The sequence below is a fragment of the Aplysia californica genome, unplaced genomic scaffold (genome assembly GCF_000002075.1).
Source record: "Aplysia californica isolate F4 #8 unplaced genomic scaffold, AplCal3.0 scaffold00393, whole genome shotgun sequence".
Lineage (NCBI taxonomy): Eukaryota > Metazoa > Mollusca > Gastropoda > Aplysiida > Aplysiidae > Aplysia > Aplysia californica.
The window spans coordinates 136015-152649 of NW_004797663.1; the positions used below are offsets into that span (position 1 = coordinate 136015).

The following is a 16635-nucleotide window of genomic DNA, read 5'->3' on the forward strand; positions in this document are numbered from 1 at the left end:
GTTTTATGCACCCAGCATAATTTAGCAAAATTTGATCATGTTTCGCATAATTTCTGACTATTTTCCTTCATCATTCTTTGTTAAAATTAACAGAATCGCATAATTTCACATTTTTGGGCTCAGTTTGCATAATTTCATAATTTTTTTTTTGCATAACACCACGGGGACAGACTAGGAATCAAAATTCCTCAGGCATTAAAAAAACTACAACTATAAAAATTTTTAAAGTTAGTTTTAGTAAGGTTTTACCCCACTCGAAACTGCATAAGGGCATATGAGCGCCAGGGGGTGGATGTCAACAGAGAAGTCCAAACGAGGAGTCAGGCTAACTCTGCTCACCTCTCTAGCCTAAACAGCACAAAGTCTGCTTCGCTTATCAAGGCATCCCGGAAAGCGCAGTTCACAAGAGAGTGACAAACATACAAAAGAAGTAGAGGAAAAATGACGATAGTAAGGATGAGGAAAGAAAAAGAAGCAGTTTCTCCGATGTTGTTCCGGCACAGTATGAGTATGACATTGATAAATCAGCCCATTTACAATTCTACTGTGCATAGGAATGTGTTAATATCCCCCCTTTGGGAACGGCCTGGGGATACCTTAGTCAGTAGCAATGCCGGGGGGTGAGAATTTTGTTCTTGATATTAAGCCATTAAAAGTAACAAAAATTACAAAGGAAATTGATTTCTTGCTTCATGGTCAAGTACATTGGCAAAGGATCACATTAAATTTGGCAAAAACGTCACAAAACAAGAAATCATGAGAGTGAAATGGCTCTACATGTTCTTATGGGTTAAAACTTTAACTTTTTCTTCTTCTTGGCTTTGTCATGCTGCTTAGCCTCTTCCTGTTCCAACTTTCTCTCCAGAGCTTGACGACGCAGCAACTCCGAGTCCTGAGGAGGCAGAAGGAACAAGGTACAGCATTAGACCTCATACACTGAAATAAGGACGCTTCATGAAACAGGACTGAAACCAGTAAGCATATGGGTTTAACGCCTATATAGAATTTAATTAGGCAATTTAAGAGGCGGGACCTCCAAATTCAAAGTTCATGCCATAAAAGGGCATGAATTCAAGAAAGCCCAGTCTGGGATTTGAACCAGGGCCACCCGGACTGTAGTGCAGCATCACAACAACTGAGCTAATGGAGCGCCCCTAAAAACGGCCATCTTGAAAACCATATGGACATCAATCTTCAGATAGGTAAATAAGCAAAGTAACAACTTGATAAAACAACTTACAGTTTGGCATACAAGCTAAAGACTCTTACCATTACCAGGGTTCATACTGAGCAGAAGATTTTTTTCCCCAAGACTTTTCCAATAGCTTTCACGACCAGAATTCTTTTTTTCTAAGACAAATAACATGTCAATTTGGAAGAAAGTTTTTCGTTCAGCACGTACACTTTAGACTGTGCAAAGTCCAGGCCTTCTGAACTTCGAGGAAATATTTTTACAATAGATCTAGATAAAAATTTGTTTTTCCAAGACTTTTCCAAGACTTTCGCCAACTTACCAAAATACCAAGAGTATTCCACGTCTTGGAAAATAAAAACATTCCAAGAGTTTTCCAGTTTACCTAGACCCATACGAACCCAGCATTACACCCTAGACATTAGAACACTCAAAGATGAAATAAGCAAAAGTGGGATAAATGGGATTCTCACCTTGACTGGTGTAACATCGGTGCTGGAGGCTTTGGACGATGCTGGGCTGACCGGCGGTGACTTGCCCGGCGACGTTTTTGCCGGTGACACGTTCCGAGGGGCAATGGATGATGGCAGCCGACTAGCCCACGACTCCACGCTCGGAGCGCCGACTGACCTGGTTTCCCCACCCTCCATGGCCACACCGTTGTCCACATCATCATCTGAAACAGAAACTGCTACTTTGTTATCGGATCAAAGGAGTGCTAGAAGCTGGGCTTGCAGTTGGGCAGACTGATACAGAAAATAATCGGAACAATATATTATAGTCGAACCTACTTTAACAGCCATCTATTTAAGACAATCACCTGTACAAACTGCCACTTCCCATCTCCTCCCTTGCATATTTTATGCACTGTGCAGGATGGCCACATGTCTAATACGGGTGACCATTTCTGACTTTGACAGTTTCAACTTTATATATGTCAGTTGGATATACAAAATGATAAAACAGTCGAAATTGTCAAAGACGGTCACCCATTGTTGGGGAGAAAAGTGGTTACCTTAAACAGGTCGGCATTTAGGACAGCCAGTGTCATTATTCAGCGTTAAAGCAGGTTCTGTTGTATTTCTGTCAGTTCAAGAGATAAAAATATAACACTTGTTTTTATGCACCCCATACACAACAATCAGATTACCTCGCGGCAGACTCCTTCTACCTTGCCTCTCAGATCAAACCTTGGCGGAGAGTGATACAACGTCCCCATAGAAACAGAGAAATCTGATTTAAAAAGTCTTTCCCCACTTAGTAATCAAATGCATCCCTACTGAGAGTCAGTAGGTAGCGTAAACACAGCCTCGCGGGCACTCGCGGCCTTCAGACCGCGTGGTATCGGTAAAATCGGGGTAATTCCGATCGCTGTTTCTTTGCTCTTTCGCTATAAAACACCAAATGCCGTACACCTTGTAAAAGTTCAGCTTTTCCTCGTTACAATGGTGTAAGTTGTTTATATGTCCGATTATTAGGAGCTGGAGAATCGCCGACGAAAGCGAAGCCCCTCGCGGTCGGAATGCGAGGTCGGCCGGTTGAAAAATTGACACGCGTGCATTCAAATGCTTCGCGGAAAGAGGGATGATTAAATACCGTCTTTTCATTGGCGGAGAACTGTAGAGCTTTAAACGGGCTTTCCCGTGATATAAGTTTAGCCTTTGGCGTCTTTATAGAAAGCTTTTAAAAATACCGTCAAAATGTTTAAAGTATCCCTTTTTACACAAAATATGTATAATACCGACTTATAACAGATGTCAATTAATAAAAGATCAGTTCATTTTCTATTAGAATAAAGTTATTAACTTGGAATTATTTTTCATCAATCCTTCCGCGAGACTCGGAAAGCATGTGACCCCGCACGCCGGGTACACTACAGTATAGAGCCGACTCGCTCGCCGCGGGGGCCGGTGCGCCGCCGCCGGGTCAACGCTCGGTGTTTTTGTCGAAATAACGACAGAGCATCGTGTTTGAGGCAATAAAATACTGATTTGTAAAGATCTCACTGTCTTGAAAAAAATTAGGCTCCCTATATTTGTTATAGTGATTGTACTCTGTTAATGTGGAGATGTTTAGTGCACTTGGTACTTTTTTTTATTGTCTGTCAAACATGGGGTTGCAGCCAGTGACTGACTTGAACAAATTTGATCAAATTTTAAACAACTACAATTTTCTTAAAAATTGACGGAGAGGTTAAAGAATGGTACCAAAATGCTCAGTGGATATAGGCCTTTCAAGTGGAACTGATAAATTTGGCATACAGCTACTTTGAAAATTTAGTTTCTGGTACCTAGAGTCAGGCAAAAAGCCTAACATTCACAACACAGTTCATAGGTCACTGTAGTTAATACACATCTCCATGGAAACTCTGATCTTCACAACTGAATCATTCTGCAATAGCTCAACAATCCCCTTAACACATTACACCCTAACTCGCCCGGGATCGCCCGGGAATTCCCTTACGCGCTCCACCCTGACTCGCCCGGAACCGCCCGCGCCGACCCAGCGTCTTTAGAAACGAAAGTCTCGCCTTGACGAGACTCTGGGGCCGGGATTTTGATTTGCATAGTATAGCAAAAAGTTTCTTCTTTCGTTTGATACCGAAACGAAATTTTTCCGGCTAGTAGTTTTAGTATTAGAGCTGATCGAAGTGCGATCGCGTTACCGACACTACGAAAGTGCCTCAACTTGTTGAAAAGCGACACAATTGAGTTCGAAAACGGAAATAACGATGGATTTGAGCAAAAACGAGCATGTGACAAATCAGATGGCTCAGATTTTGATGAAAACGTTGTAGGAAGAGTTTGGGGCGATTCCGATTGATCAGACGGAGAAATAGAATTTAGATCTAGGGCCCGACCGCGAGAGTGAGAGTGACGGGTCGGACACCCCGATTGAACTAAAGTGAGAACATTTCCAACAGTTTGCGCATACATAAAGTTATATTTTTCTGAAACTACATTCAGTTTTCTTTTTAACTTTTATTTTTTCAGGATTTTTGGAATTTGTTTAGTATTTTTAAAATGTGTTTTTTAAAGGCTTGTATTCAAGGGAGGTGGGTTCTTTCCCCTTGCTTAGGATCTAACAATGGACTTCCCGTCCAGGCCCTTAGGGTGTAATGTGTTAAGAAAATTCTACCAAATTGTTTGTGAAAGGTGCAATGAAAATTCCGAGCTAACATAGTATCTAAATTTGTAACCTTATGTTTTACCTTGAGGGTCTGATCCACTGTTGAGCCAAGCCTGCTTTGTGGCTATTTCCCGGTACAGTTCTTGCCCCAACGATGTGAAGGCTTGGCTGCCCGATGCCTTGACTTCGTTCTCAAAACCCTGCAGAAATAGTACACGACTTTGTTTGCTCGGTAGATAGATTCAGACAGTTAGTACAACTTCACCTCATGGATGATTGAAAGATGAATGCATTGAAAAGAACCTCCCCTAAGGAGAAGGACAAAAGGGAAGGAGAAAAAAAAAAGAAGTCAAACCCAACAGATGTCAACTTTAGAATCTGGGACCTTACGTCTCAAGACTGACAGACAATTGAAGAGGGAAGTCCTTCATGTACCAATCAATAAAGATAGAATTATGCTACAACCCCCCCACACCCTTCCAGAGAACATTAGGAGTTGTTGAAATCACATACAAGAGACATAATTTTTCATATATAAGAAAGAAAAAGGTAGAACCATCAAAAATTGTATTAATTTGGAAGGTGGAATCCTTCATTGTATCATAAGTCTGGAGGATGAAAGAGAGAAACACAGTGAAATGAAAGTGTCTGACTGCATTTCAAAACAACCACTTCTCAAGGAGATTAAAAAAAAAGAAAAAAAAGCATAATCTGAATGATAATCTTATATTAATCTAATTAGCACAAACATTGTCAAGACATAATCTCATGTATAAATAAGTGATGCACATACTTTTGAAGTAACAACCTTTCATAATAATAAAAAAATAGAGCACCATAAACTTTCAAAAACAAAATGTGAGGCAACGTGGTGGAATCAGGCTCTCGTCAATTTTTGGGCATGTAGAGTTATTGGTATCATCTTAAAGCTTGTTCAATTGTTTTTATTTGGATTAAAAAATGTCCGTTCACCTTGAATACGAGTCGAAATATTTGCAAATGAAGGAGGTGGGGGTCAGTTGTTTTCAGAGGTAAAATTAGTGAGAAAATGGCCACCAAAGATTAGTTATTCCCTTAGCTTAAGAGTCCGTGGTAACTGAAAATTTACTTTTTTTTGTGCTTTTAATCAACGTATTTCGGAAAAATCCACACAGAAATGAGTTCTTTAATGGGCATGAAAGGTGTTAAGCCAAAAAACAAACATTTTATAAAAATTCATTACGAGAGCCTGATTCCACCACGCTGCCTCACAAATGTTAATAAAAGGAGGAGAAAAAGGAAGATTCTTCAACAGAAATCATCGACATAACAATATGACTTACTTTTGATGTCACCATACTGTTTCGAAATACCAGCACATCAAAAGGGGTTGTCTCAATATGCTCTGCACAAAAAAAAAAAAAAGTCATTGGATTAATCCAGCAAAACTCAGCCACAAACAAGAGCTCATTTTTCCATTAAAAAAAGTATGTAGTATGTCCACTTTAATGATCAATTTTTGTTTGTTTTAGTAGGTGTTTTACGACACTCGCAACACAATAAGGCCATGTAAGTGCCGAAGATTAGAGGTGTTACAAACACAAAAAAGGAGTGGAGATAAAGATGATAGATGTTTGATAGGAAAGAAGACGAAAACAAAACCAGAGTATCTGCCAACCACCCACTTGATCAATTTTACTATGTAAAATGTAGACAAAGTATCATCCACTAACACTGATTGGCACTATAAGGTAACAGAAGCCGAAATATCTACAGATTGAAGGAGAACAAATACAATGCCAACCAGTCTCAGAAGAAGGAAAGGATTTTTTTCGGCAACGGTTCGAAATACTTGTCCTGACTCTGAGAGGTTCACCCGTTACTGTTCTTCTCGATTACTTCTTTAAAATTACCAAACCACAGCTGCACTGAGAATGTTTGAAAAAGCTGTTTCTAGTGCAGATAGAAACCAGTGACATCGACAGCATGACTAAAACAGCTAGAGTGTGAGGCAGAAAGAAGCAGATCTACATGATAAATCTTTCAGTGCTGATGAAATGCAATACAAACAGGGAGGGTAAAGAAGTAGCACCACCTACCACGAGCACCCTCCAACCACCAGTACAACAAAACAAACTTAAAATTAAATAAACACCTAGTAGAAACTTACGTCAACTTGGTACTCAAGAAAATTATGGAAAAATAAATAAGAAATAAGCTCTTAACATCAACACGTTTTGAAGATTTTTCAATGATATGACTGATTTTGATGTTCAGAGCTAATCTAAGACAAGGTTACGCATAAACGACTCTACTTCAATATAGGACTCAACATAAATGAGCTGGCCAAGTCATAAGAATGTCAGATTTTTTAATCCCAAAGGCATAATTCTATTCTGAACTGTCCTCTTGGAAGCGAAAGATTGGCATACCAAAAAAGTGCTACAAAGACGCCCTGAAAGTGTCTCTGGAAAGACTTCAATATAAATACTTTGACAAGGGAGAGCCTAGCTCCTGACAGACCCAGCTGCAGACCAGCAGTCACAATGGACAGCACATCATACGAGGCTTCCCCAATAAGAAAAACTGAAGCGAAAAGAGAAGCCTGCAAGCTGGGCACATCCACAAGTGGTAGTGGTCCTTTTAAATGTTCAAAATGTGGCAATCTTCTCTCTGTCAGAATTGGTCTCACTGGCCACAGTAGAAGCCACAAGTCATCTTAACCTTTAATTCTTTTAATTCTAATTCTTTTATTTACTGGAGAAATATTCTCCTCTGTGGATGTATTGGTCACAGGCAGACATTCATGAATGAGTTATTATTATTATTATTTCACTTCCCTATGGAGCAGGTTCCGACATGTCAAAATTGACACAGATAAAAAAAGGAGAGGAGCAGGTTCCGACATGTCAAAATTGACCCAGATAAAAAAAGGTAGAGGAGCAGACTGTACTTAAATGTCCACCGATCACAAGTGACAGGACTAGGAAACAAGTCCTTGACACTGACAGGAAGTAAGACAAAAAGGAAGCAGCCCCAACTTACTCCTTGTGGCCTTCACCCCTTGAGACTTGTAGTCATCAATTTCTTTATCTTTCGTTGCCAAAATCTTGAAGAGCTCTTGTTGTTGTCGATATAGTTCCCCGACCATTGCCATGAGTGGGAGAGCCAAATGCTTTTTACCCTGCAAATATAAAAAAGGAAACACTAAACAGCCTTAATTTTCCATTATAATGGAAACTGGAAACTATTACCGTTCACATTAATGCAAGGCTTGTTCTCAGAAGGACCCCTGTCAGTACCAAATTTAAAATATGGATACAATTGAACATGTCTAAGATGAACATTCATTGTCCAGGAGAAAAGTGGCAATTTTAGACTGGTTGTCTTCTTGGACAGTGTAATTATAAAAAAGAAAAAACTCAAGCAGGGAAACAAGTGATTGTCTCGGACAGGTGGCCAGTTGTGCAGGTTTTTGGGGGTCCACTTATAGAGATTAACTTAGAGGTCTAAAGGCCTCCATCTGTCAAGAAAAAAACCCCAAACTTTTTTTTTAGAAACTGAAAGTGTAGACCACACCAAACAAGAACTAGATCTGTTAAAGAAATTTGTAATTTTAAGTAATCACCATTTTTCAAGATCTGCTTCATTCTGTCTCCTCACACAATATAAAATGTCAAAAAACCTTCATTCTGATGCCCCTATGGTAACCAGTTTGACTGCAGATACAATCTTCATGTCTTCACATCAGCTGTTAAAGATACACATTTCATTTGAAAAAGTCAGTAGATTCAAGGGAAATAATAAAAAAAACAAATGATTCCTGAGTTGAGTGATCTTGTAATATCCTTTTAACTTGAAAGAAGTTTGGCAATGCTGGTTGATTTCAATTACAATATCATCACTAACCATGTCTTCTTCATTTAGGACAGTATGGAAAACAAAAGAGAAAGGCATGCCAGCCAACTGCGAAGTCATTTTGATGTTGACACTGTCATCTTTGTGTGTCAGGGTCAGCTTGCTCTCCTTGCTTTCTGCTCCAAGGTTTGTTTCAACGTGGGAAAGGATTTTGGTCAGAGGAGCCTCGATACTGGGGTTCAGTTTCTGAGGGAAAAAGATAAGGTATAAAGCGAATTTGAAAAAAGACATCAGATGTAAAAAGTGGCAATATCAGTAATGAGCAGTACCCAACACATCCTTTTACCTTTAACCATCTGTGTAAGGTAGTTTAAAATAATGTTATTCAGCGTGAATCAATTTTACTCACATGAAAACCAAAACAGAACAAGTGTGAATACTTTATAATATGTGAGGCAGCCTGGTGGAATCAGGCTCTCATCAATTTTTGGGCATATTGAGTTATTGGTATCATCTTAAATCTTGTTCATTTGTCTTGCTTTCAATGAAAAAATTACCCGTCCATCTTCAATAGAAGTGGAGATATTTTAGATTGAAGGAGGTGGGGGTCACCTGATTTAAGAGGTAAAATTAGCGAGAAAATGGCCGCCAAACCTTGGTAAATTCCAAAGCTGGAGAGTCCATGAAAACTGTAAATTTATTTTTTGTGCCTTTAATCAACGTTTTCGGTGAAATCCTCAAAGGAATGTGTTTGTAAATGGACATAAAAGGTGTTGAGCCAAAAAACAAAAATTTGATTACAATTTGTAAGCAGGGAGAAAACTGCTGTTTTCTTCGATTTCATTATTTTGACGAGAGCCTGATTCCACCATGCTGCCTCACATATCTGAAGCAGATAGAAATCTTGATGTCACTTTTTTATGCCCCCCACTGACACAATTTATTTATAATATAATCATTTACGATGCAGAATTTAAGCCTGCCTGTCAGGGCCAACCTTGGCAGAGAGGGATATAGCATCCCAATGCCCAATGGAAAGACAGAGATAGTTAATAAAAATTTTCCACATCTGGGAGTCAAATTCAGGTCTTCTGCACCTTTGCACCACATCACGGACACCGTTTTGAAGTTACTGAAAAGGCATGATAATACTACATAATACATCCAACAATACAGCGATTATCTATTTATGCATGACAGAGTAACACAACAGACCAGAAAATTTTTCTTTAACTCGTTTGGTGTGATCAAACATTCAGGAATGATCATGTTCTAAAACATTAACTCTAAGTCTACTTTATATAACTATTTCTTCCCAAAACGACAAATGATAGTCCCTTCCGGCTGATGTGATACACACAGAGGTAAAAAAAGGATTTTTCCATGATAAACACAGCTATGAAAATGAACAAAATGTCATACAAGGCTTCAAATTGAAGCTGATCCCCTTTTTGCAATTCCTTTTTTCATTGAATGTTTTTTTTACTGGTTTAGTTGAAGGTCTACCACGCTACAGTGGTCTATCATAAGTTCCATCGGATCAACCTGTCACTTAGTTGTTAAACAGGTCCAATGAGTAGACAAGAAACATCATACAGTATAGACCTTAAAAGTCTAAATAAGTTGGCAGATCGGTCCAGCGGTAGGCTAGACCTAAGACCGGCATTCACTTACTTTAACCAGCAACAACGTGGTAGACATTAGCTAGAAAAAAATAATTGAGGAGCGTCTGGTTAACTTTGCCAAAACACACATACATATATAATCAGAGTGTCTACGTACACGGTAACTGGGCACCTAGCCTCAGTGTGTACGTACAAGGTAACCGGGCATGTAGCCTCAATATCTACGTACACAGTAACCGGCAACCAGGCATGTAGTCTCAGTGTCACGTACAGGGTAACCGGGCAGTTCAGAACTCCAAGTTCAGTTCTCGTCATCCGGTGTTGCCTTCATCCCCACCACTCCCCCGACTGTACCTTAAAAAAAAAAAAAAAATAATCCCCCCATTCCGGAGCCCTATACTTCGCTGTGCACAGACTTTGAATGAACTTTGGTGACCCCAACCGGTACTCACAATGCGATGCACACACGCAGGTTCAGTGACTGGTCACGATGGCGAGCCCCACAAGACTTTCTTTTTTTTTCAGCAAGTGACAGCATAGCACAAATATTGATTTATTTTCATTCTGGTTACCATGTACGTAGATACTGAGAGCAGGTGCTCGGTTACCGTGTACGTAGACACTCCAATATAAATATAAATAGGGAGATGTAGTCCCGGCCTTACTCCATAGAAATTTTCATTCGGAAACAAAAACGGAAGTCGTGTAAAACTTAACTAAATTTGTGACAGCCTTTAGGGCCAAAATTGTTCTCAACACACTAAAAAAGGTAACAATATTGTTGAAAAATAGTCTAAAATGGGTTAGGACCTTTGTTTAAATTTACCAGCGGTCTTTTCACCCTGGCAACTCGGTCAGCATTTTTACTCCGAAGTGTATACAGTCCCAGTAACAGGGAACAAAGTCACAAAGTATACATACCCGGTAGGGGAAATCTTTTGTGATGTAGGAAAGTTTCAGCGCCCAGACCCGGTAGTGTGTGTGTATGTGCATGTGTGTGTGTGTGAGAGAGAGAGAGAGACAGAGTGGGGGGGAGGGGAAAGAGATAGAGAGAGACAGAGAAATAGAGAGAGGGTGACTGCTCGATTGAAATTTTTGTTAGGCCTATAACATTGTTCTTTTCTTCAAATTGTCTCATTGATTCCTCCAACTCCAAAATGGAGAAAAAACTATCGTTCATCGAAAACACAACGACAATCTTCATTGGCCTCAAAACCAGATCTCTATGATTTGTTTCTTTTTAGTTTTAGTAAGAGTTTTACGGCACTTGCAAAACAAGGTCATGATATAAGTCCAGAAGAACAGATGTGTTACAAGAGAGTAACATACACAAAAAAGAAGGAAAGGAGGAGCAAACCACACTAGAACACCTGCCAACCACCCACTATGTCTGTATGTCCAGATCTAGACCTAGGCCATAGATCTAGTAAGAACCTAGGTCTACCCTGAGCAAAGCAAAGAGGGTGCTGAAACTTTCCAACATGACAAAAGATTATAAATCCCTACCGGGTCTGTATACTTCGTGACTTTGTTCCCAGTTACCGAGTCTGTATGTAACTCCCTTTTAAACCCGGCTTCCGTTTCTCTTTCTTATAAATCTCTTGTCCTGTGTCTGTGTTGAGATCATGCGAATTTTATCAGCAACCGATAGTAAACGTCGGATGTTCTGGACAGGCCGCCGGGGTCTCTCAATGTGTACTGTTGGTGTACAGCACACGCGCGCCAGGAAACATGTATTTTCGCCATGAATACCGTGGAAGTGTGTTAATTGATGATGAAAATAATGCTCTATCTTTCATAGCTTTCTATTTATAAAGTGTTACAAACACATGAATAACCCCTTCTCATATAAGCTGGAGACATTACGAGAAGTTACGCCCTTTCTAGATGCTCTTCCTTGTTGTTATGAATGACCTGGGGTTCGAAAGGGGATAAGAGGTCAATTTCAGAAAGTTTTGCACTTAAATTGTTCTTGGTATCTGCACAATGGTATTCTCAAAATTATCGAACAAGCTTATTTTTTATCAGGTAGTATCATTTCATACAAAATCAAACTCATTTGAAAGATTTTGCATGGAACTCTTGTTTCCTGACTATCCTTTCCAGCTCCTCATGTTCTAAGTGGATCAATTTGTTCTATAATTTCATTGGACGAACATCTAGAACTACCAACTTGGCGTGTTTTGAATGAGACGTATGCCTTGGTTACGAACCAACGCAAGCGGTTCTAGAAGAAGGCCACAAATGCACAAAAACTCAAGCAGACTGACAAACTCACTTAAACTGCGTGAATGCGGATCCGACTCGAGACCCGAATTGAACGGGAGATGATGCTCAGTGCGCGTGCGCTGAGCCAGGGGCCAGAACGTAGGAGAGGTGCTGAAGTAGGCTTATCAGGCGACATAAACCCGCCTCTGCAGGACGAGGACACTCTTTTCTTTAAAGCATCTACCGGAAGTTGTGTTCAAGCGCCTAGCAGGCTGCTGAAACAGCTCTATGCATTTTTTCGCCATTTCTCAAGATTATGAATTGTGTTTTCTAGGAATTTAATATCATGTGAGGGCCCTTGATTTGCTTCATCTAGTGGTGTAAAAATAGTACTTATAAAGACAAGATCTAGTCTAATATTAGCCATGGAACTTGTAATTCTTACCCTGGCCCTATTGAACTATTTTGGCCATGTTTACAGTTTTGTAGTGAACTCTAGATCATACCACCATGTTCGGGTTTTCCCTGTGTTACACCCTTGCGCACTGAATCAGACAAGGAAAACAACTAAGTACACAAAAGATCAGCTGTTAAACGTAAACAATCCAAGTCTGAGTGTACCATCAAATGTGCTTACTAGTTTGGCCCAGTTAGGAGTTAGAAACAGCTGTGTTTGTCAATCAAAGGTAGTAAAGAGTGACAAGAGGGGTACGAGAGGTGGGACAAGGAAACAGAGAAAAATTATGGTGTGTCAGGGGATTCCTCGTGACACTGTTTCTAAGAATAGAACTACGACTACTGTGAACAAGAAAAACTTAATACAGATAGACACTCGTAATGTATTTCAACATAACTGTCCCAACTTAAGAATTGGCTGTATTAACACCCAGTCGTGCTGCAACAAAACAAACATTGTAAGAGACGTAATTGAAGAAATGAACATCGACTTGTTGTGCATCACAGAAACTTGGCTTCGAACAGAAGGCGATGAATCTATCATAGCCGACCTTCTACCACCCGGCTTTGAACTTAAATCTTTTTCACGCGGATCACGTGGTGGCGGAATTGCTTTTATTCATCGGCGAGGTTTACCAGTAAAGTTCATCTGCGGTGGTCCATCGTATCGCACATTTGAATCAGCCACTGCTTTCATCAGATCAGAGCAACTTACCTTCCGTGTGACATGTATCTATCGACCGCCACCTAACAAGAAAAATAAATTTACAAGTAAAGAATTCTTCATAGAATTCCAAGATCTACTCTTTCAACTAGAGCAAGCTGCCTCCCCCTTTTACATCATAGGGGATTTCAACTTTCACTTTGATGTTCCATCTGTACCAGACACCAAACGCCTTGTTTCAATTCTTGATGATCATAATCTACAGCAGCTAATCAAAGAGCCGACACATCGTAGTGGTCACATTTTGGACCTGCTAATTACCAACACTGCTGACCAACATGTTTTTAAACATCAGGTTTTAGATAAGGCTATCTCTGACCATTCTCTTCTGATAGCTAACATTAACATCTCCAAACCAAAACACGTAAGAAGAAGCATACTTTCAAGGAACACGAGAACAATAGACACACAGGCACTTCGGGACGACGTGAGCAAAACACTGACAAGTCTATCCTCCCTAGATGCAGACACATTTCATGACACTCTCAAAGCGGCAATCGACCAACATGCGCCAATGGTAAAAAGAAACATTTCATCGAGACCCTTTTCTCCTTGGTTTTCACTTGAAATCAAAGAGGCCAAGAAACATCGACGTCAGGCAGAACGCAGGTGGAGGAAATCAAAACTTCAAGTTCACAGAGACATCTTTATTAACCACCGAGACAAAGTCAACTCAATCATCGAAAATAACAAGAAAAAATACTATCTACATGAATTACAAGATGTTAAATCACCCAAACAACTCGTTCAGACTACCAATGCTATTCTGGGAAAAGAAACAATATCTCCTCTCCCCTCTGCAACATCAGATGACGAACTTTGTAGTTTATTTGTGACTTTTTTCAATGACAAAATTAATACCATACGCTCTTCTCTCGACCTAGAGCCAAATGGAAATTTGGAATTTTCAGAATTTACTGGACAAATATTAGATTCTTTTAGTCCAGTTACAAATAGTGATATTTTAAATTGTATTAATGGGTCAACCATAAAAACATGCGACCTTGACCCAATGCCTGCTCATGTATTCAAAACCTGTATTGATATTGTCCTACCTCACATTACTCAGATAGTGAATATGTCACTTGCCACTGGCACAGTACCTAATACTTTCAAACAAGCTATTGTAAAACCTTTATTGAAAAAACCCGGGCTTGATAAAAATGAATTTAAAAACTATCGACCAGTTTCGAATTTGCAATTTGTCTCAAAAATTCTAGAGAAGATTGTTTTAAGTCAAGTTTTGTCTCACATGAGAAAAAATGGTCTTGAGGAAATTTACCAATCTGCCTATAAAACTCATCATAGTACCGAAACTGCGCTTTTAAAAGTAACGTCTGATTTATTGGATTCCATTGATAGCAAAAACATCTGTCTTTTAACTCTTTTGGATCTGTCCGCAGCTTTTGACACAATTGACCATGCTATTCTACTCACAAGACTTGAGCGCTCATTTGGCTTATCGGGTACTGTGCTTTCATGGTTTAAGTCATATTTACTAGAAAGAGTTCAGTCAGTGCAAATTAAAAATAGCTTTTCAAAGCAGGTCAGGCTCGATTATGGAGTTCCACAGGGGTCCGTTCTTGGACCAGTGCTCTTTACACTATATACACAGCCCTTAGCAAGCATTTTACAAAATCATGGATTGAATTATCATTTTTATGCCGATGATTCCCAAATGTATGTTAATGGCACCATTCAAGATCTACCAAACATGATTTCCATCACTAAACAATGTTTTTATGAAATCAAAAAGTGGATGACAGTAAACAAATTGAAACTAAATGAAGAAAAGACAGACATCATTCTTATAAAAAATCCACGATTAAATAAAGATCTGGAAAGTGTCAACTTTGATTTATATGGGCATATGACATCTAGTAAAGAAGTTGTCAGGAATCTCGGTGTATATATTGACCACCACTTATCAATGGGCTCGTTTGTAGGATCTCTGTCCAAATCCCTTTATTTTCAGCTGAGAAGGATAGGCCTAGTTCGAAAGTACTTAAGCGAAGAGACCACAAAAACACTGGTAACATCTCTTATCCTATCTAGATTAGACTATTGTAACTCACTCCTGGCAGGTCTGAACAACAAATATTTGAATCGTTTACAAGTAATTCAAAACAATGCCGCTAGACTGATAACAAGATCTAAAAAACGAGACCATGTCACTCCATTATTAAAAGAACTGCATTGGCTCCCTGTAAAAGAACGAATAATATTTAAAATCTGCGTCATGTGTTTCAAATGTGTAAATAAAACTGCTCCTTTTTATCTACAAGAACTTATCAGTATATATAAACCAGGGAGAAACCTAAGATCATCGAACGATAACACCCTACTTGTGACACCTGTAAAATCATACAAATCATATGGAGAGAGATCTTTCTCATATCTTGGTCCATTTATGTGGAACAGATTACCCATGAAACTAAGACAAATAAGAACACTTGATAGCTTCAAAAGACATCTTAAACATTTTCTGTTCCTACAGGCCTATCCTTCATAAGCTTTTAACGTTATCTTTCATTACATTTGTTCTTTTCCTATGTCTGGATGAAAATAGTCTGTGTGTGTGTGTGTGTGTGTGTGTGTGTGTGTGTGTGTGTGTGTGTGTGTGCATTAATGTATATTGCTTGAGAAGAAAGGAAGTAGTAAGAAAGGTTTTTGAAAAATGGGTATTCCAATGTAAAGCGCATTGAGCTACTTTTTTTGGAAATGCGCTCTATAAATGTTATATATTATTATTATTATTATTATTTACACCTAATGATTTTGAGGGGAGGACTTCCGTAACGAGCGACCACTAAGAGACAGAGCAGAATTGAGGGCTTGGGGTAAGGGTAGGGGTAGGGTTAGGTCTAGGCCTCTTCTTTATTGTGTTTGATGGGGTGGTCGCTCGTTACGGAAGTCCTTCCATTTTGAGTAAAAATTTCTATGTCTAGAGTCTATAGTATAGTCTAGTCACTATAGTCTATGGGTTAGGCCGGGACTACTAGGACACTAGGATATCTCTGCACCTCCCACAATAGCAGCAAATTAAAAAAAACACTTACTGACACTCTTTTCTTTAAAGCATCACCGGATAATTTCTCGTACCAAAAACTGGTCAAGTCCGTGACAATAACTTCGTAGGAACTGTTGTCAAATTTTGCCTTGATTAAATACTTATTGCCGTCATCAGACGGTACATCTAAAGGACGCCAGGAGCATGCACATAGATCTGGTTTCCACCGCCGCCTCCAATTAAGTTCTGCCATATTCAATGCCTTCCTGGGGCGTGAATATCAAAAATCAAAGTCAATATAATGTAAATCTTGAATTAAGTCTACAGGCTAAGTTGAATGTTGTTTTGAAGGCTTGGGGAACTTTCGATATTTCGCCGGAAGTTTATACTCCTTTCTTGTAAATGTAAAAGCTAAATCACAATTCTAAGAAAACAAATTTGTCTGTACATAGCG

The 16635-nt window shown here is 39.3% G+C and overlaps 1 protein-coding gene across 1 annotated transcript; it reads right to left on the bottom strand.

The window, feature by feature from the left end:
• Positions 1-512: 512 nt before the first annotated feature.
• LOC101849628 (non-homologous end-joining factor 1) lies at positions 513-16580 on the bottom strand. The gene is made up of 7 exons (XM_005103855.3): positions 16231-16580; positions 8210-8404; positions 7346-7484; positions 5644-5705; positions 4404-4521; positions 1666-1868; positions 513-892 (listed from the first exon to the last, which is right to left on the bottom strand). The coding sequence occupies exons 1-7, from the start codon at positions 16432-16434 to the stop codon at positions 791-793; spliced, it is 1023 nt and encodes a 340-aa protein (XP_005103912.1). The 5' UTR covers positions 16435-16580; the 3' UTR covers positions 513-790.
• Positions 16581-16635: the final 55 nt, after the last annotated feature.

Bases quoted from the DNA above. Each gene is read 5' to 3' on its own strand.
- LOC101849628 (XM_005103855.3), bottom strand. From the start codon at position 16,434: ATGGCAGAACTTAATTGGAGGCGGCGGTGGAAACCAGATCTATGTGCA. The intron at 8,405-16,230 runs GTAAGTGTTTTT...TTTTTCCCTCAG, and splicing joins CTTTAAAGAAAAGAGTGTCA to AAACTGAACCCCAGTATCGA. The intron at 5,706-7,345 runs GTAAGTTGGGGC...TTTTTTGTGCAG, and splicing joins AGGGGTGAAGGCCACAAGGA to AGCATATTGAGACAACCCCT.